The sequence below is a fragment of the Pristis pectinata genome, chromosome 16, assembly GCF_009764475.1.
Source record: "Pristis pectinata isolate sPriPec2 chromosome 16, sPriPec2.1.pri, whole genome shotgun sequence".
Taxonomy (NCBI): Eukaryota; Metazoa; Chordata; class Chondrichthyes; order Rhinopristiformes; family Pristidae; genus Pristis; species Pristis pectinata.
The window spans coordinates 40,584,988-40,609,757 of NC_067420.1; the positions used below are offsets into that span (position 1 = coordinate 40,584,988).

Consider the following 24,770-nt stretch of genomic DNA (forward strand, 5'->3'; position numbering starts at 1 on the left):
TCCAGATCTCCAGCATCTTATGTCTTCACTTAGGGACTCTGCAGGTCAGGCAGCAACTGTTCTCGGCATTTCCCTCTAGCTTTCAGTCCAGATGAAGGGTCTCAATCCGAAACGTCGACTGTCCATTTCTCTCCATCGATGCTGCCTGTATCACTGAGTTCCTCCAGCGTTTGATGTGTAGTTCTATTGGGAATGTGGGGTCTCAGCAAAACTTTCGGATTGACTCTGGATGAAAGCATGGTCACACGAGATTGAGAGTGGACACAGCGTCAATGAAATCCTGGAGAAATCAGCTGTTTCCTCAAGGCGCCGGGCGTCGTTGAAACAGTCGAGGGAAATTGATACAAGGAATGGAGAATGCGCATGCGCGCCATGCCGGCGCAGTGCCGTTGACGCACATGCGCACTGGCATGGGGGCCGGCACCCATGCGCGGGCGTCACAATCGGCTCCGGCGCCGACGGCTGAGCATGCGCAGTGGCCGGGCCGCTGGGAGGCGTCTCCCGGGTGCGGAGCGGCGGCTGGGGGCCGGTGAGTGGTCCGGGGCGGGAGTTGGCGGCGCTCCGGGGCTGGTTCCCCCCCCCCCCTACCTCGCCGTGGGGCGCGGCAGGTGCTGGGGTGGAAACACGAACAGGCGGAGCGTAGCTGGAGGAGGGGGGACGGGCCGACTGGGGTCACCATGGCAACGGACAACAGCGGCGTCAGGCGGGAAGGGAGCGGGGCCGGTCCGGTGTGTGTGTGTGTGTGTACACTGTGTGTGTGTGTGTACACGCTGTGTGTGTGTGTGTACACGCTGTGTGTGTGTGTACACGCTGTGTGTGTGTGTGTACACGCTGTGTGTGTGTGTGTACACGCTGTGTGTGTGTGCACGTGTGTGTGCATGTGTGTACACGCTGTGTGTGTGTGTGTACACTGTGTGTGTACACGCTGTGTGTGTGTGTGTACACTGTGTGTGTGTGTGTACACGCTGTGTGTGTGTGCACGTGTGTGTGTGTACACTGTGTGTGTGCATGTGTGTACACGCTGTGTGTGTGTGTGTACACTGTGTGTGTACACGCTGTGTGTGTGTGTGTACACTGTGTGTGTGTGTACACGCTGTGTGTGTGTGTGTACACTGTGTGTGTGTGTACACGCTGTGTGTGTGTGCACGTGTGTGTGTGTACACTGTGTGTGTGCATGTGTGTACACGCTGTGTGTGTGCGCGCGTGTGTGTGTGTGCACGCTGTGTGTGTGTATGTGTGTACACGCTGTGTGTGCCGTGTGTGAGTGAGTGTGTACATACTGTGCGTGTGTACACGCTGTGTATGTGCCGTGCGTGTGTACACGCTGTGTGTGTACACTGAGTGTGCCGTGTAAGTGTGTACATACTGTGTTTGTGTACACGCTGTGTATGTGCTGTGTGTGTGTACACTGTGTGTGTACAAACACTATCTGTGTGCTGTGTGTGTACCCTTTACGTGTACTCACTGCATATGCCCTCTGTGTGCACCAATTGCAAGTTGCCCTGTGCATATACCCCCTGTGAATAGCCACTGCTTGACTCACTGCATGTACCCAGTTCATGTACACATGGCACGTACCTAGTGCATTGCCACTGCTCTGGGTGGCAGCCGTCCCCTACACAATGGTTATAGCTGCAGACCATCTTAAAGGCACAGAAAAGCAAACTGCTGGAGGAACCCAGCGCATCGAGCATCATTTGTGGAGGCAAAGGGTGGGGACCCTGCATCAAAGTGGTAAGGTATTCCAAGGCGGCCACAAAGAACAAGACCATCGCTCTGCCTCCACAAGGATGCTGCTCGATCTGCTGACTTCCTCCAGCAGGAGACAGAAGACAATGCAGATGCTGGAATCTGGAGCATAAACAAACTGCTGGAGAAACTCAGCAGGTCATGCAGCATCTGCTGAGGCAGAGGGATGTTTGATGTTTCAGGTCAAGACCCTACATCAGGACAGTTCCTCCAGCAGATTGCGTTTTGCTCCAGATTACAGCATCTGCAGTCTCTTGTGTTGCCATTCTTACAGGCACCTGCTGGCCACCTTCCAAATTTCCACCCTCAGTTCATCCAGAACCATAACCGAGCGCTCAAACTCTCACTGGGTGTCCTTTGCCCAATATCCCTGTGCTCAGCACAAGAAAATAGGAGCAGGAGTAGGGCACTAGGCCCCTCCATTCAATATGATCATGGCTGTTCTGTGCTGGCCTCAACACCTCTTCTGTGCCAGTTCCCCATAACCCTCAGTTCAAATTCAGTCAAAAGTTGGGTTTATTGTCATGTGCACAAGTACATGTGCAACAAAAAACTTACTTGCAGCAGCATCACAGGCACATAGCACTAGAGACACAACATTCACAAGAAAAAACATAAATTATACACAATTATACATTAAAAAAACACAATTAGAACAAAAAACAAAGCCCATTGTAGTGCATTCCTCAATCTGTCAAATATTTATCTATCTCTGCCTAATTGTATCTAATGATCTGGCCTCCAGAGATTCACAAGCCTTCAGGAGAAGAAATTTCTATGCACCTCAGTTTTACACAATTGTCCCCTTATTTTGTAACTGTGTCCCTTTGTTCATTTCTCTTCCACTGGCGCAGATATCTCGATATCTACCCTGTCAAGCCTCCTTAGGATATTATGTTTGAATAAGTTCACCCCTCATTCTTCTGATCTCCAAGGAACACAGAGGCAAACTGTCTAACCTTTCTTGACAGGATAACCTTCTCAGTTATAATGGCTCAATTTTTCAATTTCCTGAGCACATTTTTGTTGACCCAGTCCTTGGATGGATTCCTTCCTGTCACAGTCTTCCAATTTTTTTTTACCCCTGTAATGTATAATTTAATCTAAAGCAGCTGGCATTTGTAGAAAACAAAATAGGAATCAGCTATTTGCTTCCTTGCTCTTGCTCCACATTCAACAAGATCATGATTGATCTTTTAACTCAGCACCACTTAGAACAGTACAGTGCTGGACAGGCCATTTGGCCCACGATGTTGTGCCGATCTTGATGCCAATTTATACTAAATGTCCTCTTCCTGTGTATCATCCATACCCTTCCATTCCCTTCATATTCATCTAAAAGCCTCTTTAACTCCACCAAACTGCCTGCTTCCACTACTACCCCTGGTAACCCATTCCAGGCACCTACCACTCTCTGCATTTAAAACTTGCCCCTCTCATCGCCTTTAAACTTCTCCACCCCTCTCCCCCAACTTTAAAAGCACGTCCTCTGGTGTTTGACATTTCTTACCCCGGGGGAAAAGATTCTGACTATCTGCCCTATCTATGCCTCTCATAATTATAAAAACCTCTTATCAGGTCTCCCCTCAGCCTCCAACACTCTAGGGAGAACAACTTCAGTTTGTCCAACCTTTCCTTATAGCTCATATTCCCTATTCTACGCAGCATCCTGGTAAACCTCTTCTGCACCCTTTCCACAGTCTCCATATCCTTCCTATAATAGGGAGACCAGAACTGCACACAATACTCCAAGTGCGATCTGAGTAAAGTTTTATACAGCTGCAGCATGACTTCCTTACTCTTATACTCAACACACACTTTGTTGCACAAAACTTGCTTCTCTTACCATCCAAAATTACAGCCATCTCTGTCTTGAATGTATTCAGCAACTGATCCTTCATGGCCCTCTTAGGTAGACAATTCCAAGGATCCTTCAAAGAAATTTCTATTCATCCCCAACATGAATGGCCAACACTATATTCAGACTGACCCTGGTTCCAGACACCCCATCATAGAGAACATCAGCTTCTCATCTACCACGTCAAAGTCTAAGAATTTTCTGCAGTTGAATGAAATCACATATTGTTCTACTTTCCCTTTCCTTACTACTTTCTTCTCCCCTTTGATCTTCTACCACTTATAACTTCTCTCTGTACTTACAGTGGGACCACTTTTCCTGTTGTGTGTGTTTTTGCCTTACGTATTACTTTTAAACTATGGGTGAATTCTTTAAAAGTTAGTCATTACTTGTTTGCTGTCGAACCTTTAATGCAGTGTCCCAGTCTACCATAGCCAGCTCATGCCTTGTGCTTCATAGTTTGTTTTATTCAGAATTATAATGCCAGTTGCATATTGAACTGAATCACTTTCAGTCTTTACATAAAATTCTATCTTGTGATGACCAGTGTTACTTAAAGGGCCCTTGACAGCCAGATCATCAATTAACCTTTTCCTAGTACACAATACCAGATCTAAAACAGCTTCTTACCCTGTTGTTTCTCCAATATACTGCTCTGTGAAACTATTTGTTATATACTTCACAAATTGATCCTCCATAGAATTGCTGCTAATTTGGTTTCTCCAGTCTACATATAGATTAAAGTTCTCCATGATTATTGTGGTAACCATCTTACATGAACTTCCAATTTCCTGATTTGTAATCTCTCAATTTTGCCATCTTAAAATGACAAAATGTCCTACAGGAAGTCTGAGCCACAAGAAGAATGTGATAACTCTGGGATACAGGAGTGATTCACAAGTATGTGCCCAACTAGAAGGTTTATAACTTTAAGGAGTGACTGGGAAGATGACAAATCCAGGGCTGACAGTCCAACACAAGTAAGGGAGAGAGAAATCAGTGTGGTTTCCCTGTTTCCTTGCATCCCCACCTTCACCCTCTCCTGCAACTTTCTGAACTCCTTGTGATCAGTAAATGAGACAGAGGTATTAGAAACACAGAAGCCATCTGCATCTATCATAAGTTAGAAAATTCCTGTGAGAAAAATGAACATAAAAATGCATTTAATGGGAATCTGGATGATTTCATGAGAGATAAAGGGAACAGAAGGATATGCTGATAGTGTGAGAAGGTACAGGATTGGTCAGGTTGGTGTGTTGCATAAACATTAGAATGGACCTGTAAGTGTCTGCTTCAGAATTCGTAAAATATGTACCGTTATGATTGTCCAGTCTGGCAAAGTACTGCTCTCTTGCAGAGCAAACCAAATCTAAAAGATCAGCAGTTTATTTCCTTTTGTACCCAGAGTTCTTAATTCATATCTGAGGCTAAAAAGAAATAGGCAGAGAGCATTAGAGCAAAGCTTTGCCTCCAATATGCAGCCGCAGAATTTCCTGTATCTTGCTATAGTTATGTCAATGGGACTGTAAGTGACCCAGAAGCACAAACTTGATGATAATGAAAGGTGAGCTAGCTCTTCTTTGGAATCTCTGCTTGAATGTTTTGTATTATAATGTTATTATTTGCTGTGTTACCCACAGGACCTTTGAAAGGTGATGGCGGCAATCACAGACTGCAGTATTGTGAAGTCCTTAGAAAAGGAATTTGATACGATAGTAAGTACTAGGGCAAGTGTATTGACCTATTTTAAATTACAGAATCATGGGTTACAGGACCAAAAAGCAATCTAGCTAGTCCGGCACTCTCCTATCACTCTCTGTGTCCAATATTAGTTTAAAAATTTGCATCATCAAGATCTTGAAACCTGTTTCTAGCAGTACCCCAGCTAGTACTAGATCAGGGAAATTAATTGCAAATTTCAGATAAATGTTTCAGAAGCTTATTCCTGTTTTTACTACCAGTTGGATGGCCAAAAACATAAGTAATGACAGCTGATAGCATCTGAGACTTCCCACTGACTGTGTCTTGCATAAAGCTGCATTGCAAGTCAGAGTTTCTTGTGGCTATTTGCAAACCCTGCAGTGTTGACTTTCATAGAACTCTGATAACCCAGCACCCATGGGAGTTTCTGAACTACTCCATGTTTCTTGTATTACTCCAGCGTAGTTGTACATCATTTTGTTTTAAACATGTAACATAGTAACACAATAAATATTCCAGTCAACCTGATGAAGGGAGCGGGAAAAAAGTAAGCCCCAGTGAGTTTAAAGGGACCATGGCACACTGAAACTGCTAAGTTTCAAACCAGCAAAAACATACAAGCACTTCAGGATAATGAGGAATTAGAGCACAAATTACAAAATAAACTGCAGAGAGTTGTGGACACAGCTCAGCACATCACAGAAACCAGCTTCCCCTCCATGGACTCTGTCTGTATTTCTCACTGCCTCAGTAAAGCAGCCAACTCAAAGACCCCACTCACCCCGGACGTTCTCTCTTCTCCCCCCTCCCATCCTCCCATAGGGCAGGAGATGCAAAAGCCTGAAAGCACATACCACCAGGCTCAAGGACAGCTTCTATCCTGCTGTTGTAAGACTATTGAACAGTTCCCTAGTACGATAAGATGGAATCTTGACCTCACAATTTTCCTTGTTGTGACCTTGCACCTTATTGTCTGCCTGCACTGCACTTTCTCTGTAACTGTAATTATTTATTCTGCATTCTGTTATTGTTTTACCTTGTACTACCTCAATGCACTATTGTAATGAATTGATCTGTATGAACGATATGCAAGACAAGTTTTTCACTGTACCTCGGTACATGTGACAATAATAAGCCAATAAAATGAGTGATCCAGATCCCAAACAATCAGATACTGGATTTTCAGGGTTTTACTGTAGTTGAGCTCAGATTATTGAAGCAGGAATTGAAACCATCCATTCAGACTTTCAAATCTAAATCTGAAATTTAGATAGCTAATCTGTCATCAATTCCCTATCTCAAAAGTTTTTTTGCTGTCATGGTATTAGTGCAGTTTAGATTATGTATATTTTTTAAAAAGTAGCAACATTGGAGCTACGTAAACTACTACTTGTTATGCTATGAAATTATAAGTGACATGCTCAATATTCCTTCATGGGATACTAGTTTAAAGCCATCCGTGAGCAAATCCACTAATTGATCTACAGAGGCAACATGCATTTCACTTTCACAACAAGCTGAACATTTAAACTGGTCCTGAAACTATTTGGGACATCCTGTCCAGTAATGCAGCCATCCGCTCCATTGGCATTGCATTCATGTGCCTGCCCGTCATGTTCTGGAGTGTGGTTTGAACCTTCTGACTTGGATGTGTGCCAAGCTGATAGTTAATTGCTGAAGGATATCTGTCAGTGCTTTGATTTATGCCTCCTCTAGGATTATAGTCGGTGGGAGAGGACAGACAGGCATAGAGTAAAACACAGTGAGCAAACTCCTTCACTTCCACCTATCAAGTGGTTACCAGAAGCGCTAGGAAATCGCTGGAAGTTTGTGAAGGAGGACAAGGCAAAAACAACAGCACGTCATGCAACCCAAGAGCAAAAAAAGTCAGAAGGTATTTTGAATCCTTAGACTGAAAGCAGTCTAGGGCAATTTCATTCTCCCTATCACAGCAGGCAGGCACGATAGTGTAGCGGTTAGTGTAATGCTTTACAGCGCCAGCGACCCGGGTTCAAATCTGGCCACTGTCTGTAAGGAGTTTGTACGTTCTCCCTGTGTCTGTGTGGGTTTCCACCAGGTGCTCTGGCTTCCTCCCAAATTCCAAAGACGTAGGGGTTAGGAAGTTGTGGGTATGCTACGTTGGCGCCGGAAGCACGGCGACACTTGTGGGCTGCCCCCAGAACACTCTACGCAAAAGATGCTTTTCACTGTGTGTTTCGACTAATAAAGGTATCTCATCATCTTTCATCATCTTATCTATCCCGGCCACTTTGACCACCTATTCCACCCTCCCAGAGAATTTCTTGGATAGGCCCACTGATTTATTCTGGAGTGGCTCTTTTGAAAACTGTACAGCTCACAACTTCAGCTTGGGGGCAGTCTGTAACTATATGATCCCATAAAATAACTGTCACTAACCAGTGACATGGTGATTCAAGGTTGAGTGGATGCAATAAAACATTTTGGGGCCAGAAAAAAAATAATTTTAAAAACAAGTTATTGATGTGATGCTGCCATTATAATAGATTCCTGGTTAGCTACTGCTCTCTGGGTTAAGTGGTTGTGTAAGCACATGAAGACATTCAAGTTGTTTCATATTTCTAACTGAATTGGATTTTCATTACTTTTTGAACATCGTAGACACATGTCCACTTTCATTCATTTTACACACTTTTATCTTGACCCTCGTTCTTGTCCTCTCCTACCTTGTGGTGTTGATGAGGGATGTGTTTAAAACTCAGTCATTTAAAAGGAAATATTAGCATGTTTATACTTGCATTAAAATAGCACACCTGATGTCTGTAACTGCAAAGCTTTGATCTCTTTTAGCTCGGCTATGTGCAGAGAAGTTTTGTTCCAAGAAATGCAATCATCCCTGGCACAAAAGAAAAGTTTTAAGGGCAGATGATGCCTGCTACATGGAAATGAAGGAAAAAATCAATATACTTAAGGTAATTATTAATCTTGATTTTATTGTTGTACTTCTGTATACACTGGAAGTGAAAGACAGTATTGTAGAATACTTTTGGTTTCATATACTTATTGAATATGTATACAGTATCTGCATTTCTAACACTGATGTGAGCAGTCAGTAAAAGGTGTGCCTGTTGAAAAAGGGGTGCCCTCATAAGATGTATTCACTCTTGAGCACCCTCCAGTAGGTTGCCCACACAGCCCTTATATGATCATGTGTGTTGGAGGGATCCTGCACCATGGAGCACAACAGGCTCTATTACAGTACACATTGAGATTCATGCATGCACAGCCCCACCTAGGGCAGGGCTGCAGTTCTGACTAACCTTGCTTCTAACCAAGCACACTGATGCCAGTCACCATCAAATAATGTGATGAAACCCAATATTTTCCTACATTGTGTGGCTTAACTACTCAATAGATAAACACATTTCATTATTAAAACAAATGGTAAACCAAGCCATTTTTGGTATGCATTCATGGTTTATATTCCTTTAAGCCTAACTTGCACTTGAACAGAAGTACTGATGTAAAGTTAAGTTGCTCCAATGTACAATTCCTGATATTAATTAGACACTTCCTCTGGCAGCTCATCCCACGTGCGCACCATCCTCTATATGGAAAAAGTTGCCCCTCAAGTTCCTTTTAAATCTCTCCCCTCTCACCTTAAACCTACGCCCTCTAGCTCTTGATTCCCCAACCCTGGGAACAAGACTGTGTGCATCCACCCTATCTATGCCCCTCATGATTTTATATACCTGTATAAGACCTCTTCTTGGTCACCTACAGTCCAAGGAATAAAGTCCTAGCCTGCCCAACCCTTTCATCAGGATTGTGACTCGTGTTCTACCTCAATGCCATTTTCCAGCACTATCTCCCTTTATTCCCTTAACATTCAGCAGTATGTCGACGTCTGTTTAATGAAACATAGTGACTGACCCTCCACAGTCCTCCAGGGCAGAAAATTCCAAAGGTGATCCACCACCCTCTGAGTTGAGAAGATTTTCCTCACCTCAGACCTAAACAGGCCTCGTTTAAATTTATTCTCAAGCTGTGCCTCCTGGTCCTAGACTCTTCAGTCAAGGAAACATCTGCCAGTATCTATCCTGTCAAGTTCCTCAATGATTTTAAGATAATAAGATAAGATATCTTTATTAGTTACAGATATCCATTAGATCTCCTCTCATTCAAGTAAACTTTGAGTGGCTTGGGACCATATTCTTTAATTTCTCCCCATGAAGCAAACATGTCATCCCGGGACCAGACTAGTAAATCTAGTCCTGTTCCACAAAGTAAGGATAAAGCATCTGCCCACTTCCAAGAATCTGATTATAGAGCAGCACTGGCAGAGTCCTGCAAGCACACTGCCTGCCCATATTCATGGCTGGCAATGTAACATTGCTTGGATCAAACACTGGGCTTAGAACCAAAATTATTTAAGAATATGTCAAGTGTTTTAAAGGGCACATTTACAGTTTTTCTTGGAGTTCACAAGGTGTAAGTCTTAGTAGAACCATAGAACACTACAGCACAGAAAACAGGCCATTCGGCCCTCCTAGTCTGTGCTGAAACTTTATTCCGCAAATTCCATTGACCTGCACCCAGTCCATAACCCTCCAGACCTCTCCCGTCCATGTATCTATCCAATTTATTCTTAAAACTTAAGAGTGAGCCTGCATTTATCACATCAGATGACAGCTCGTTCCACACTCCCACCACTCTCTGAGTGAAGAAGTTCCCCCTGAATGTTCCCCCTAAACCTTTCTACTTTCACCCTAAAGCCATGTCCTCTTGTACTTATCTCTCCTAATCGAGGTGGAAAGAGCCATTACTCTGTCTATACCCCTCGTGTTAAAGAATTAAAGGGGAGCCTCATAGCTGATTGTCTCTCTAAGATTCTACTTCATCCCCAGAGCATCCAGTTGCTAGTGCAAAGTCTCTTATGTTTAACCATGCTGTTTATTAGTACTTAATAACAACAAAGAAGAAACAGATGGATGAGTACAAGAAATATAGCAAGAACCTCCTGGATATTAACATGAAGCTGTCGGAGGAATTGAAAGAGTTGGATGAAAACACCATGAAGGAATCAAGAGCCCTGCTGATTCAGTACGGCAAGTTTAGGGTACGTGATTGGCTATGTGTCTACTTTGCTAAAAGTCTAGAAATTCTCATGACCAGTTGAAAATAGATGACCTGGTACTTCCTCCTAACTGAATTCCCACCTGCCATAATTTTATCTACTCGTATATAAGTCATGTCCCTTTGTAAATTGTTTCCAAGAGTTGGAAAAGGGAAACCAAAAAAGTAAGTTTATGCAATCCACAGAATACTTGTGACAATAAAAGTGTATCAGGGAGATATTAAGGGAATCAGGACGTGGGTTAGTGCAGAACAGAGATGAAAAAAAAAATCAGCCATGTCCTTATTGAATGGTGAAGCAGGCATCAGGATCTGAATGGCCTACCCTGCTTCTATTTATTATTTATAAAAATATTTCCAGGAATGGAGAAGTTTAGTTACATGGATGGATTGACTAACCTGGGTTTTGTTCTTTAGTGAATAATGTTTAAATTGAATAAGAAAAGCCTTTTCTGATTAGAGAGGCCAATAACCATGGGGCATAGATTTAAGGTAAAAGGTGGAAAGTTTAGAAGGGAGTTGAAAAAGAAGAACTTTCACCCATGAAGTGTTGAAAGTCTGGAACTCACTACCTGAAAGGTTGGTAGGAGACAGATGCTCATTTTATGTTAGATGTATCGAGATGAACACCTGATGTTCTGTAGTCCGCAGCTTATGACTTGGGGCTGGCTGACGTGGATATTCTGTCCAGTTCTGGTCGCTGCATTACAGGAAGCATGTGGAGGCTTCGGAGAGGGTGCGGCAGGGGTTCACCAGGATGTTGCCTGGATTAGAGAGTATCAGCTGTAAGGAAAAGTGGAAAAACTTGGTTTCCTCTGGATCATTGGAAGCTGAGGGGGGTGACTTGATAGAAGTTTATAAAACTTATGAGAAGCATAGACACAGGGTAGATGGTTAGAATCTGTGTCCCAGGGTGGAAATGTCATGTACCTGAGGGCATAGCTTTAAGATGATGAGGGAAAGTTTAAATGTGATTTACATGGCAAAGGAAGTGGTGGAAGCAGCTGTGATAGCAATGTTTAAGAGGCGTTTAGACAGGCAGGGAATGGAGGTTTATAGACCACGTGCAGGCGGATGTGCAGTTTAAATTGGCATCATGGTCAGCACAGACATCGTGGGCCGAAGGGCCTGTTCTTGTGCTGTACTGTTCTATGTTCAGAAGGCCACGTGCTGTAAATATCAATGATTTGTAAATCCTTGGAGTTTGTTTCCTTCTAGTACCTAAATGAGATTATAGGCACCTGATCAGGAATCAGAGGGAGCCAAGGAACAGGAGTAGGTCCGTGCATAAGATTTGCAGCAACACATCACATTAAAGACGTCTGAAGGCAAGATAAGAGCCTTGGAAACCACAATACAAAAGTGATGTGAAAATGTGAAAGTAATTAAACAGTTGTCACCTGAGTAAGGGTGCTGTCAGCAGGTGTGATCCTCAAAGCAGAAGAATCGTCTGACTTGGGAGGGTACAGTAAGAAATGCACTGTGGCCACAGTGGTTATTTTTATGTTCAGAACCATAATGTTGATGATGGATTTGTTCACTTGTGATGTCACCCTGCCAACTTCCTCCCTCTTTTTTTTTTGTACGTAAGAAAGGAATTTCCGGTGTAGGTGAATGGAAACGACAGGAGATTGAAGCAGCAAAAGCTGACCTCAAAGACACTGAAAAAACAGTGAAACAAAAATCTGAAGGTCAGTCACAAACCTTTTGCTTATTCATTTGTGGCTCTGAAATCTGTTCCATTGACTCTAATGGTAGCTACAGCTATTTAGTGTGTTTAGCAATAACAACAAGGGATGAATTTCTAGGCAATTAACTTTGACCCTAGGCAGCAGTAGTGTATTATTTAAATCCTGTTGATACTTAGCATTTAATAATTGTCGCATTTTGAGATTCTTGGAAAGTTTATCTAAAGGAAAGGATTTTTTGTTTAATTTTATTTTAATGTTGCAATCAAGTTATAGCAAACGCATAGGGGTTGATTCCCAAATTCAAATGTGCATTAAGGTATCTGTGAGGAACCTGACACAGTATTTCTTGGAGAGACAAAAAATTCTGCAGATGCTGGAATCTGGAGCAATACACAAAAAGTGCTGAAGGAACTCAGCAGGTCAGGCAGCATCCATGGAGGGAAATAAACAGTATGCCAGATAAACCTGAAGGTCATAACCATGAAACTGGTATAAAAACCCACTTGGTTCACTAACGTCCTTTAAGGGAGGAAATCTGCCATCCTTCCTTGGTCTGTGACACCACACTTTCCAGTGTGGTTGATTCTAAACTGACTCTGTAGTTCAGGGCCAGTGAGGACGGACGTTTAATGCTGGCATTGCTGGTGACATCTCCATTCTGTGAATGAAATAAATTTTTAAAAAAACACCAGCATGGATAAGTTGGGGTGAATGACTAGGTGCTAAACCTACATTGAGCAAATCAATTCTAAATCTTCTTATTTTCCAAAGAGTTGTATCGTCAAGTGGAAGAAGTTAACACAAGGGTTCGGAATGCACAGTCAGAACTTCATATGTTGAAGGAATTTAGAGACAAGGAGCTCCCTACGTTTGCATTAAAGATTACACAGCTGGAGAAAGAGATCAAACAGCTCACACAAGAGCACCAGGTAGGAGGAGTCATTCCCGATATTGCCAATCCTGCAACCTCTATGTTATGTGGTGGTGGAAGCTCCAATTCTCATGTTGGATGAGGATGCCTGCAGGCCAGAGGAGAAGATGGCAGGGGGTATTGGTGGCGAGGTGGTGTTACGATGCATGGTTGCATGTGAGAGGTGGGGCCTGGTAGCTTGAACATAATTTTGCATAAAAGTTTCCAGGAGCATTGAAACTGCCAGTCAGGTGGTGTGGTTATATTGCTAGACTAGGTCTGAACTAACTGGAGACATGTTGGACTTGGGGAATTTACATTCAGTTAGTTAAATAAATTAGGAATTTATTTTAAAGATCTGTTATCAGTAATGCTGACTATTGAACCACTGGGTTTGTAAAACATATAGTTTATTTATGCCTGATAGGGAAGGAAGTCTGCTACCCATATCTGATCTGGCATGGAGGCAAATCCTGACCCACAGCACCATGGTGGATTTGTCCTCTGAAATGTTCAAGGCCAATTAAAGATAGATAATAAATACTGGTCTCAACATTGACATCCTTGTTAACCTCTTAAAAATAACGGATCTTCATTATAACATAATATTTCTTTGATATCAAACAGGATGAATTGGCTGATGTGGAGGCGGTTACACTGGAACAAAGGAAAAGAATGGAAAATACATTGAAAGAGAAGGAGCAGGAAGTATTTCAGAAGATCGCTAAGGTTAGTGACTACTAGTAGTAACAGTAGATATCTTCCCACTGCCCTCCCCTTAAAATCAAATAAAGTGTTCAGGCTCAGGGTCAGTGGACAAAATATACAGAAAACATTAGTTTGTTTTTTTTTGTCAGGGAAAGATGATTGGAGTACCTCTTCCCTCCATCCTGGATATCTATAACACACAATGCACCGCAAGGTCTACAGAATACATAGATGACCTTCTCATCCCTCCCACGACTATTTGTCCCACTGCCGTCTGGCAAGCGGTACCGGAGCATCCGGGCCAGAACTACTAGTCTGTACAACAGGTTTCTCCCCAAGGCTGTCAGGCTCCTGAATACCCTGGAGGCAGTTTCGGACAAATGCCGCGTCAAAAGCCCTGGTTTACACAACGGCGTATAAGAACTTTGGCTGCCTCTGAACATGTTTATACATTTAGTGCAACACACTGAGTCTGTATTTCTGCGTCTCAACTGGGTTTGGCACTAACCCTGCACTAATTTTATGTATATACCGTTTTTTGCACTACTTGTACTTGCACAAGTTTTTTGTCTGCATTTATTGTATGTCCTCTGTTGTGTGAGTCTGGGGGAAACGATATTTCGTTCCCCCATGTGTTTTTATAGCATGGATGAATGACAATAAAGTATAACTTGAACTTGGAATGCATTTAAGCATGAAACCCATGGCAGCCCAATGATGTAAAGGTGGGTGGGATCAAATTGAATGGTTGAATAGATAAAGAAGTTGGACTGTCTGCTCTTCATCATTTGTTCTTGTGTGGTGAATATATGCTTCTGCTTCCCCACTCTCACAGGTTTATTTGAAAACCTTGCAGTTTAACAGAAAAATAAACTGCAGCTGGAATTTAGAATAAATCATTAGATAGTAATTTTATAACACTTAAAGGGTGCTGGCCTAGATCGTAACACTTGTTGGTTCTGCTCATTTTCTGGCTCATTGTCAATCTTTGTTTGACAGTCATTCCTGATAAATGCCTTCAGATGTTTTACAAGTTTTGCTGTTGCTTTTCAATTTCTTCTCTGTTGACACCTCTCGGGCAACTTCATCAGTATTTTCATTTTAACTGAAATCTAACCCCAGCTTGATGGCGCTGTAGCGAAGGATCCCATTGCCTGACCAGTCTTTCTTGTAGCTACCAGGTTTAATCCGGCACAGTGGAGATATGGTCAGGCTCGGCAAGTTTTGTCCCCCAAATTCTCTGAACTTACCTCCTTTCAACACATCATCCAGTTCTATTATTGTCGCCTGTTTCTTTGTTGTGCTCCCCTTCAGCTACCCTCGTTCCTTCTTCCCTCACCATTAACGTTCCTCCTTTCCCATGGCAACTTCCCAGGCAACTGAGGGAGGTGCAATACCTACCCTTTTATCTCCTCCCTTCCACCATCCAGGGCCACAAATGCTCTTCCAAGTGAAACTGTGATTTATTTGGCATAATGTATTGTCTACTCATATCGTAGTATCTCCAGTGCTGAGGAAGCTCATGTCAGGTTGGATGACTGGTTTGCTGAATGCCTCAATTCAGTCTGCAAGAGTGATTCTAAATTTCCAGTTGCATGTGGGTTCTCTTTCTTGATTTCCCCTTCATCCTTTCCCATCCTATCAAAGAATTTCAATGCAAGTTCAAGGAATAGCACCTTAGCTAGACTCAACTGAATTTGACAATTTCAGGTAGTGATTCTGCAAATTCTTTTTATAACTTATCGTTTCTTTATTTGTACCATTAAAAACCTCTTTTGCCTTGTATCATCAACCTTTTAGTTATTTAATCCCTCCTAAATTCTGCCCTATCACAAATCTCCCCTTTTGTTGTCTCCGCCCTCTCAATTTTACCTGTATTTCATTAACTTTTGCCAGGTCCAATGAAAGATTATTAATCTGAAGCTTTAAGTTATTTTGTCCATGGATGCTCCCAGACCGACTGAGCGTTTCCAGTATTTTCTCTTTTCCCGTTCAGATTTCCAGCATCCAAAATACTTCGTGCTTGTTCTTTTTTTAAGATTTTTGTTTTCCACCAAATCCCAAGAGGTATGTCCACAAGATAATTGCCCTTGGCTTGCGACTGACCTTCTTAGTGATGTAATGGACAAAATGCTTTTTTTAAACAAAATTTTCTTTGTTCTGGAAAAGAGTTATAGTGCTCAAATTGAGCTGCCAATTTTCTATGGAAGGGTTTATATTTAAAGGGTCCAATTTTGATCAACTGCCACCAGATGTCAGTGGCGCTTCAAATTCAGTCCTACCAAGGAAGGTAAAGAAGGAACTGTCATACTGTCGACTGTCCTCTCCTGTCACATTCCTGCTTCAGCCCTTTGCCTCTTCTACCTATCACCTCCCATCACTTCCTTTCATCCCTCCCACCCACCTACCTTCCCCCCCTCACCTATCACCCGCCAGCTCGTGCTCCTCCCCCTCCCCCTACCTTTTTATTCTGACTTCTGTCCTCTTCCTTTCCGGCCCTGATGAAGGGTCTCAACCTGAAACATCAACTGTTCATTTCCCTCCTTAAATGCTGCCTGACCTGCTGAGTTCCTCCAGCATTTTGTGTGTGTTGTTTCATATTGTTTTGACTTCCTTGATTTCCACTCCTGATAATCCAGTGATACTTGAATTGGAGGCAACACAGAGCTGTGGGCAGGGAGTGGGAAAGTTTTCCTTTGGTGCCACATGAAGGTGTGAGTAGCTCAATGGGGAAGATTTCTGATGGTTTTCTGAAGGTCCTGTGGAACCAGTCATGGAAGTAATCCCAGCTTCACAATTATAAGCAACTATAAAGACCATCTTCAGAAGCCTATTGTAGGATCTGTCAACTTAATTCCATTGCTGTTACAAAGGACAGACACTTTGCATCAGGAGAGGTGCCAGAGACTGGAGGAGAGTTAATGTTCCTTTACTTAAGGGTAACAGGGATGAGCCAGGTATCCAGAAAATGTTTTCTGGTTCTATATAAGATAAGATATCTTTATTAGTCACATGTACATCGAAGCACACAGTGAAATGCATCTTTTTGCTTAGTGTTCTGGGGGCAGCCCGCAAGTGTCGCCACGCTTCTGACGCCAATGTAATATGCCCACAACTTCCTGACCCGTACGTCTTTTGGAATGTGGGAGGAAACCGGAGCACCCAGAGGAAACCCACTCAGACACAGGGAGAACGTACATACCCCTTAAAGACAGTGGCTGGAGTTGAACCCAGGCCGCTGGCACTGGTGCTCATTGTCCATTCTTGGTCATCCTGAAAAGTTGTGTAGAGGTTTTGATGACTGAAAACTTTTTTTTTATATACTGTGCACTTTATGAAGTAAAACACAGACCCTTAAAAGAAATATTATTATCATTATTATTATGTGGAATTTGACAATGCGGCTTGCTGGGCTTTATGAGGCCAGATCAGGATCAACTATGCCAGTATGAAATTTGAGTCACTTATTAACTGGGCTGGTTAAGAACAGTAGCTTTTTTTTCCTCATGGACATCAGTGAATCAGTTCAGTTTTTTTATGACCATCCAACACTTAGATGTCATTTTGCCTGCATTTTTATTCTCATTTATATTTGTAACAAAGAATTTGAATTCTCCAGTCACCACTATGGGATTTGAACCACCATTCTCTGCTTTACTAGCCAAGTCTCCCAGTGACATGAGATCACCACTGCAACAGGGTACCTTTCCAACTTCAGCCACAGTGCAGTTTTGCTGCAATATTGCCAAGTAGTGAATAATTTTTTTAAATGTTTATTGCTTTATTGTGACAGGAACAAATCCATTTCATGTCCCCGGGATTTCAGGAGCTAATACTTCACAATACAATGATGAAGAAGGAAATAGAGATTCACATAGAGGTCAGTGCTGAGGGATTGCAATACTTGAATAATCTCTGTCCTGTCAAAATGCATCTGAACAGGATTGATTCTGACTTCAGTGCATTCGTGTGATCTAGCCCTAGTCCACTGGAAGGGACAAAATGAGCCTGCCTCGTGTGCATGGTACTGCGGTGCTGGCGCAGATGTGCTTTGGAAACTGTTCTATAGAAAGCAGTCTGTGTGCCATAGTGCAAGGTCAACAGCACATGAGAGACCTCCCAGGATCAGGAATAATGCAGAGTGAGGTAACATCACAGATATCTCCCGATGTTGCTCAAAATGATCCCATTGCCATAAAAGTCTGAAGTCATGATGCCACCAATTGCAATCAACAGAGTCATCTCTATTGCAAAAGACTGTCATTATGGCGGCGGCTGCTTGCAGAGACCAGGAGAAAATTTTGACCTAACGTGTACATTAGCATACTGAAGGGATTAGGTGCAATGCTAATGTAACATTCCAACCAGTTTCCCCCTCTATTGGTCGAGGACAGCAATATGGACAGCTGATCCCTTGGGTTTCCCACCTGCCTAGTTAGGTTAAAATTACTCTCTCGCCCCTAGAGTCTTCGCATAGGGCTTAATTTAAATTAAACTACAGATCCTGAGCAAGGGGGGCACAGGTTCTGACTACAGAAGAACGCATTTCGACCATTGTCACAAAATTCTTCATCACTTAAGGGTGATCAAGAGGGAATAAACTTTGAGTTAGAGCAGTGAAGGGAACAAAGTCCAAATTCTCGGAAGAATGAATTGAATTTTGCCCTGTAACGATGTTAGGATCACTGTGAGTAAGTGAATTAAGATGGGGCAAATGGCCAAACATATAGCAAATAGATTGTCCTTAGAATAGCAGGATTATTTCTCCAGCAAAATACAGTAGATAATGCAAATTTTTATGTTTGCACTTATAAAGCGCATGCCCCAAAGCTCTTTATAGGTAATAGACATGCAATCTCTTGTACAATGTAGGAAACACGGCTGACAGTTTATGTACAGCCAGAATCTGCAGGCTGAAATAAAATAAATGACCAAATCATTTGTTCTGATGTAGGTTAAAGGATAAATTTTGCCTCGAACTCCAGTGAGATTTCCACTCTTCTGGGATCTTTTGAGTGTGTATAAGTGAGCAGATGGCTTGTCATCTTCTCTGACAGAATGCATCTCTAATGATGCAGCATTCTCTCAGTGTCATACTAGTGTCAGCCTGGATTATCTGCATGGGCCTCAAGTGGAACTTGAACCCATAACCTCTAGACTCTGAGACAAGGGAGATGCCCCGTAAACAAAGCATGATGAGCAGACCAGGTTGGAGGACTGAAGGGTCCACTGGGGTAGGGGCAAAGCCATGGAAGAGAGAATTGAAAGCAAAGATGAGGATCCTAAAGTCAATTCTCTGTACAGATGTCGGAATGGTAAATTGGTTTATTATTGTCACATGTACCGAGGTACAGTGAAAAACTTTGCTTTGCATGCCATCCATACAGATCATTTCATTACAGCAGTGTATTGAGGTAGTACAAGGGAAAACAATAACAGAATGTAGAATAAAGTGTTACAGTTACAGGGAAAGTGCAGTGCAGGCAGACGATAAAGTGCAAGGCCATAACGAGGTAGATTGTGAGGTCAAGAGTCCATCTTATTGTACTAGGGAACCGTTCAAGAATCTTATAACAGCGGGATAGAAGCTGTCCTTGAGCCTGGTGGTACGTGTTTTCAGGCTTTTGTATCTTCTGCCTGATGGGAGAGGGGAGAAGAGAGAATGTCCAGGGTGGGTGGTGTCTTTGATTATGTTGGCTGCTTTACTGAGACAGCTGGAAGCGTAGACAGAGTCCACGGAGGGGAGGCTGGTTTCCGTGATATGCTGAGCTGTGTCCACAACTCTCTGCAGCATGATAAGAGTATTGGTAAAGTCTCCTGTCTCTAAAAGTAATTTGATGGCCATGCTCAAAAACCCACCCTGAGAAGAGCCAAGGGGATAAAGCTATGGTTCAGATGCAGGCTGAACATATTTAGCTGTTACTTTTGCAGGACATGACTTGAAATTTGCTGCCTCTGATTTGATTGAGCTTTATTATTTAAACCCGTTTTAACATTGTAACATTCTTTAATGTACAGCTGAACAAAAATATGGAAAGGAATAACTTGGACTTGCAGCGAAATATATTGCACCTACTGAAATCAAAGAAGGACTGCAGAGAGGAAATCTTCACAGATGTTTTCAAAAGACAGTCAAAGTAGGTATCTTCAGTGGGTGGGAGTCTGTTGACCGAAAATGATGCAGGGGTGTTATTAGAGTATAAACCGCAGGCTTGCTTTGTCACAAAGCAAAAAGCAATAGGTGCGGGAAATCTCAAATGAGACCAAAAATCCTGGAAATACTCAACAGACCAGGCTGCATCTGTGGAAAGGAAAGCAAAGTTAACATTTCAGACTGATGAGTCAGTTCCGATGAAGGGTCTTTGACCTGAAACATTAACTCTGCTTTTCTTTGCACAGATGCTTCCTGACCTACTGGGTATTTCCGGCATTTTCTGTTTTAGTTCCTGTTTTCCAGCATCTACAGTTTTGGAGATGTTTTATTCTAACTGATGACAAGCTTATTTAGTTTGTCTTTTGGAGTTGCATTCATCCAAGCAAACATCTACGTGGTATTAAGTTTTTTTTTGTATTTTTACTGCTGATATTAATCGAGAGCTGGTGCACGTGAAGTCACATGGAAACAGAATTACTTGCCCTTTACGTTTTTGTGGGTTATGCTAGTCAGTTGTTTCTGCCTTGTGTTTGGGTGGTTATCTCAAGAGGTCCAGTAGAATCAGGCATTTATGATTCTTGAACTAGGATGAGTGCATGATGCCTTAATATGTACTTTACTCCTTTATTTTAAATACTGGGGCTAAAGGAGTTATTGTGGGATGGCAGATTGTAAAGGCTAGATGTATTCCCTGGAGTATAATGGACAATTAATTGAGGTGTTTAGTGTGATTAAAGGATCTTATAGATCATCTGGAGAGAAATTATTTCATCTGGTGCAGAAGTGTGTAACAAGTGCATAAACCTTAAAGTTAGAGCTAGGCCACTTAGTGGCTACATTCAGAAGCACCTTAACCTAAAAGATAGTTGGAATATGGAAAGTTGCTGATGTTGGGAGTCAGTTGGCATTGTTAAAACTGAGAATGGTTTTGTCAGATAAAGGTATTAAAAGACATGCAACCAAAGTTGGTAAATGGAGTTGGAAAACGGATCACCAATGATCTCATTGAATGGAAGAACGTGTTTGAAGGGCTGAATGGCCTCTTTGTATCCCAGTGCCACACTTTAAAAGTTCTGCTGTACTTTCTATACTTCTACGTAGGAGCCATTGTTCATCAGTGTGTTCCTCCAAGTTTATTGTTAAATCTTCTCTGATTGTAAGTTGACAAATATTCTATATCCAGTTACGAAGGTTTGCATTGGTTGGTATCTCAACTTAAATAGAAAAATTGAATTTATAAAGTACCTTTCACATCCATTTCAGAACTTCCCAAAACGCTTTATAACTAATGGAGTGTCTTAAACTGTTGGCATTGTTTTGATGTATGAAACAAAGCAGCAAACTTCCCACAGCCAAACCCCACAATCAGCAATCTGTTTGTATTTACTAACAGTGAGGAGATCCATTCTTTGAAATGGCACCACTGGAAATTTTACGTCACTTGAGAAAACGGGTGAGGCTTCAGTTTAATGTCTCATCCATATGATGTGCAGCGTCCCTCAGTACTGCCCCAGAGTATCAGCCGAGATTTTTGTGCACAAGCCTCTGGATTAGGGACTAGAATCAACAGTCTCCTGTCACAACTAGTGTATCCATTGACAAACAACTGAGCTGAAGTATAAACACAATGAAAACCTAATGATGCTGGTGTGTGTAGTGAGTTAGGATTGCTTAACTTCTGCTCTGAGATCAGTGGTGGACACAACTTGCCACTGAATTTCTGCTCTTCTTTTGCCCAACGTCAAACCAGCAAAGTCATACGGCAATGTGTACTGAGCTGTTGTATTGTTCAGCACCAACTTAACGTACTGAGACTGAATCTTCCTGCAACATTCATCTATGCCTCACCAACAAAAGGAAATGAATATGTCCTCCATAGCATGTTCAGAGGGCAACACCCGATAAAAGTGCATGTTCATTATGGCTTCTTGCTGGCAGACAAACCATATAAAGTAACCTCATGGCTAAAAGAAAATTGTGCACTACTTGCATTTTTCTGCTAAATTTAGTAGTTCTTCTAAATATAGCATACAGATAGCAGCTGCCACATAACACAGCCCATCTTCTGCTGCCTTCCTTTAGCGATCGGTCTCCTATAAGAATTGCATACATTTTTAAAAATGGAAGTTGCACCTTGTGTAATAAGCAAGCTATGTTTTTATTTCATTCATTCAAAAAAGGCTTTCGTTTATCCAACCACCGGTCCTTCTAAAGTGCTTCACAAACTTTTCAAATGTAGCTAATATTGTAATGGGGGAATCGAGACAGCCTATTTGCACACAGTAAGCTCCCACATATCACAACAAGCTAATTGACAAGATAACTGCTCTAGCAGTTGGTTGAGGAATAGCTGTTGGCCAGGGCTCTGGGGAGAATTCCCTGCACCCCTGCTAATTATACTCATTTCAATAGAAAGCAGCTCTGACAGTGGAGAACCCTCTGCTCAGCACTGGAGTGAGAGCTGAGATTAGATCAAGTATTCATAATAATTATTAGCAAAATACATTTTTTAAAAATTGCAAATGTTTGCATCTCTGGCACGCTCCAAATCTCACCACCCCATTTACTTTGAGTGAATGTTATGGCTGTGATCCGTTCCTCCTGTGGGAAATGTGGTGGAGTTAGTTGGCCAAGTATTTATAAAGCACCTTTAGGAAACATCTTGGGGAACATCACGGGTGGTACTCAAACAGAATTGGTCACTGATCTCCACAAAACGACATTTGCTAGGTAACCAAATGCTTGCTCAAAGAAGTGAGCTTTGTCAAGGTTTGGGGAGGGATTTCTAGAACTTGCGGTCTTGGCACCGACAAATGCTGCTCCAAACTGTGGAGGGATGTAAATCAGGGACATAAGGGAGTACAAAGAATTTCAAAGGTTCATCACCCTTTCAACCCAAAATGGCCTAGCTCTTATTTTGAGACTGTAACTCCCTAGTTGTAGATTCCTCAGCCGGGGAAATATCCTGATGACATCTACCCTATCGAGCCCAACATAAGAAAATAGAACAGCCAATTTGGGCGCAGTAAGCTCCCCACTTAGAGAAGTGGGGAGATGTCAGGTGAGAGAATGGAGGCCATATGGAGAGAGACAGAAGGGCTAGGTCTGGGAGAGATCTGAAGACAACGAAGAGAATTTTAAAATAATTTTGCAGGACCAGGGGCTTCAATGGAGTCACAAGAGACTGCAGATGCTGGAATCTGGAGCAACACACAAAATGCTGGAGGAACTCAGCAGGTCAGGCAGCATCTATGGAGGAAAATGGACAGTCGATGTTTCGGGTCAAGACCCTTCGTCTGTACTGGAGTCCAATCACCAATCCAGATGGACTGGTCCAATTCACCAGTCCTGATGAAGGGTCTCGACCCGAAACGTCGACTGTCCATTTCCCTCCACAGATGCTGCCTGACCCGCTGAGTTCCTCCAGCATTTTGTGTGTTACTTTAGCGTGTGTTTGAGACCTGTGGCACTGTCAGGCTACAGTCATTCAGATGTGAAGTTAAAGCCTTGTTTGGCCTGTCAAGTGGACATAAAAGATCTTGTGGCACAATTCAAAGCAGAGGGGAGCTGTCCCTGGAGTCAATATTTACCCTTCAACCCACAAGGAGTAACTAGTCGGCCATGATAGTGGGAGCTTGCTGCGCCCAAATTGGCTGTTCTATTTTCTTACGTTGGGCTGGATAGGTAGATAATCTCAGGATATTTCCCCAGCTGAGGAATCTACAACTAGGAGTTACAGTCTCAAAATAAGGTATGTGGAGGCTCAGTAAATGTTGGTGTTCAGAACAAAGATAGATAGATTTCTCAATATTAGGGGCATCAAGAGAGAAGGGAATAGGAGAGGAAGATTGAGGTAATTTATTTTTGCAACTTGTAGTCATTTTTATGTCTTGGACTGTACTGCTGCTGCAAAACAACAGATTTCACAACACCTCAGTGATACTAAACCTGATTCTAAAAGACCTGCCAGGAGCTTGTTGAAAAGTAGAGGGGCCAAATGGCCTTCTCCTATTCCTTGTGTCCTTCATATTTATTGTTCACTTTTCAATGTGCACATTGTCAGCTATATTTTGCTTAGGCACATTTCAAAATCGCAAAAGGCTCAATATAAATAAGGTCCCTCCATCGCTGCTCTCTCTGCAAACCTCTGCTCCCACCACTAGAGGCCAGCAGTGAGAGGCGGTGGCTCAGGAGTTAAAATAGCTTTAACCAGTCTGTAGAAGTGTTGGTCACATCACGACCTACTCCCTTCCATCGTGACCTGTTCCTATTAAATTCGTTGTATTTTTGCAGCAGTCACTTCATTTTTAAGGCTTTTGAAGTGGGTGCGGTTTGAATTTGGTTCATCGGGTAATCTCTGCGATAGTAAGAAGGGTACTGTCATGGGTCTGGTGTCTCACTCACAATGCCAAGTCCCCTTTCCTTTGCCTTGCAGGTGCACACCAGACATGGAAGTTGTGTTGGATATCCCAAGAGAAGAGTGTCTTCCCATTTAACACCAGATCCTCGTGCTTTGATGGGAAATGGCTGGGATGGATGCAGCCTTTTTGTTTACTCACATGTTATAAAATGAAGCTCTGTTAATAAACATCATCTAGACTTACAAAAAGTACGGAGATTTCCGATAAAGGCTAAGCAACACTTGTGCAGAAATAAAACATATTCTTAATCTAAATTTGTATTGTCTGAATTTCAGTTGGCACACTTGGTATTCACTGTAAAAATCCATTCACTGCTCACACTTTCTTTCCTCTCAGTCTGTTCTTCCTTGGAAACATTTTCCCATCAGAGATTCGTGTCTTTCTCATAACTCCCCGGGTATTAAATTGGGAGGGCTCTCACAAACAGGCTGAGGGTACATACCTTCATAAAACTAGACAACAG

The 24,770-nt window shown here is 42.5% G+C and overlaps 1 protein-coding gene across 1 annotated transcript; it reads left to right on the forward strand.

Moving 5' to 3' along the window:
* The first annotated feature begins 461 nt into the window (after window positions 1-461).
* Window positions 462-24,527, forward strand: c16h20orf96 (chromosome 16 C20orf96 homolog). The gene is made up of 11 exons (XM_052031519.1): window positions 462-529; window positions 5,248-5,322; window positions 7,025-7,202; window positions 8,138-8,259; window positions 10,248-10,406; window positions 12,015-12,114; window positions 12,886-13,043; window positions 13,652-13,753; window positions 17,526-17,612; window positions 19,751-19,869; window positions 24,322-24,527. The coding sequence occupies exons 2-11, from the start codon at window positions 5,263-5,265 to the stop codon at window positions 24,380-24,382; spliced, it is 1,146 nt and encodes a 381-aa protein (XP_051887479.1). The 5' UTR covers window positions 462-529; window positions 5,248-5,262; the 3' UTR covers window positions 24,383-24,527.
* The last annotated feature ends 243 nt before the right edge of the window (window positions 24,528-24,770 follow it).

What these genes read in the sequence shown, in the direction of transcription:
- c16h20orf96 (XM_052031519.1), top strand. Translation starts at nt 5,263, where the DNA reads ATGGCGGCAATCACAGACTGCAGTATTGTGAAGTCCTTAGAAAAGGAA. An exon ending in AGCTCACACAAGAGCACCAG is followed by an intron (nt 13,044 to 13,651) that starts GTAGGAGGAGTC and finishes GATATCAAACAG; the next exon opens with GATGAATTGGCTGATGTGGA. An exon ending in AAATAGAGATTCACATAGAG is followed by an intron (nt 17,613 to 19,750) that starts GTCAGTGCTGAG and finishes TTTAATGTACAG; the next exon opens with CTGAACAAAAATATGGAAAG.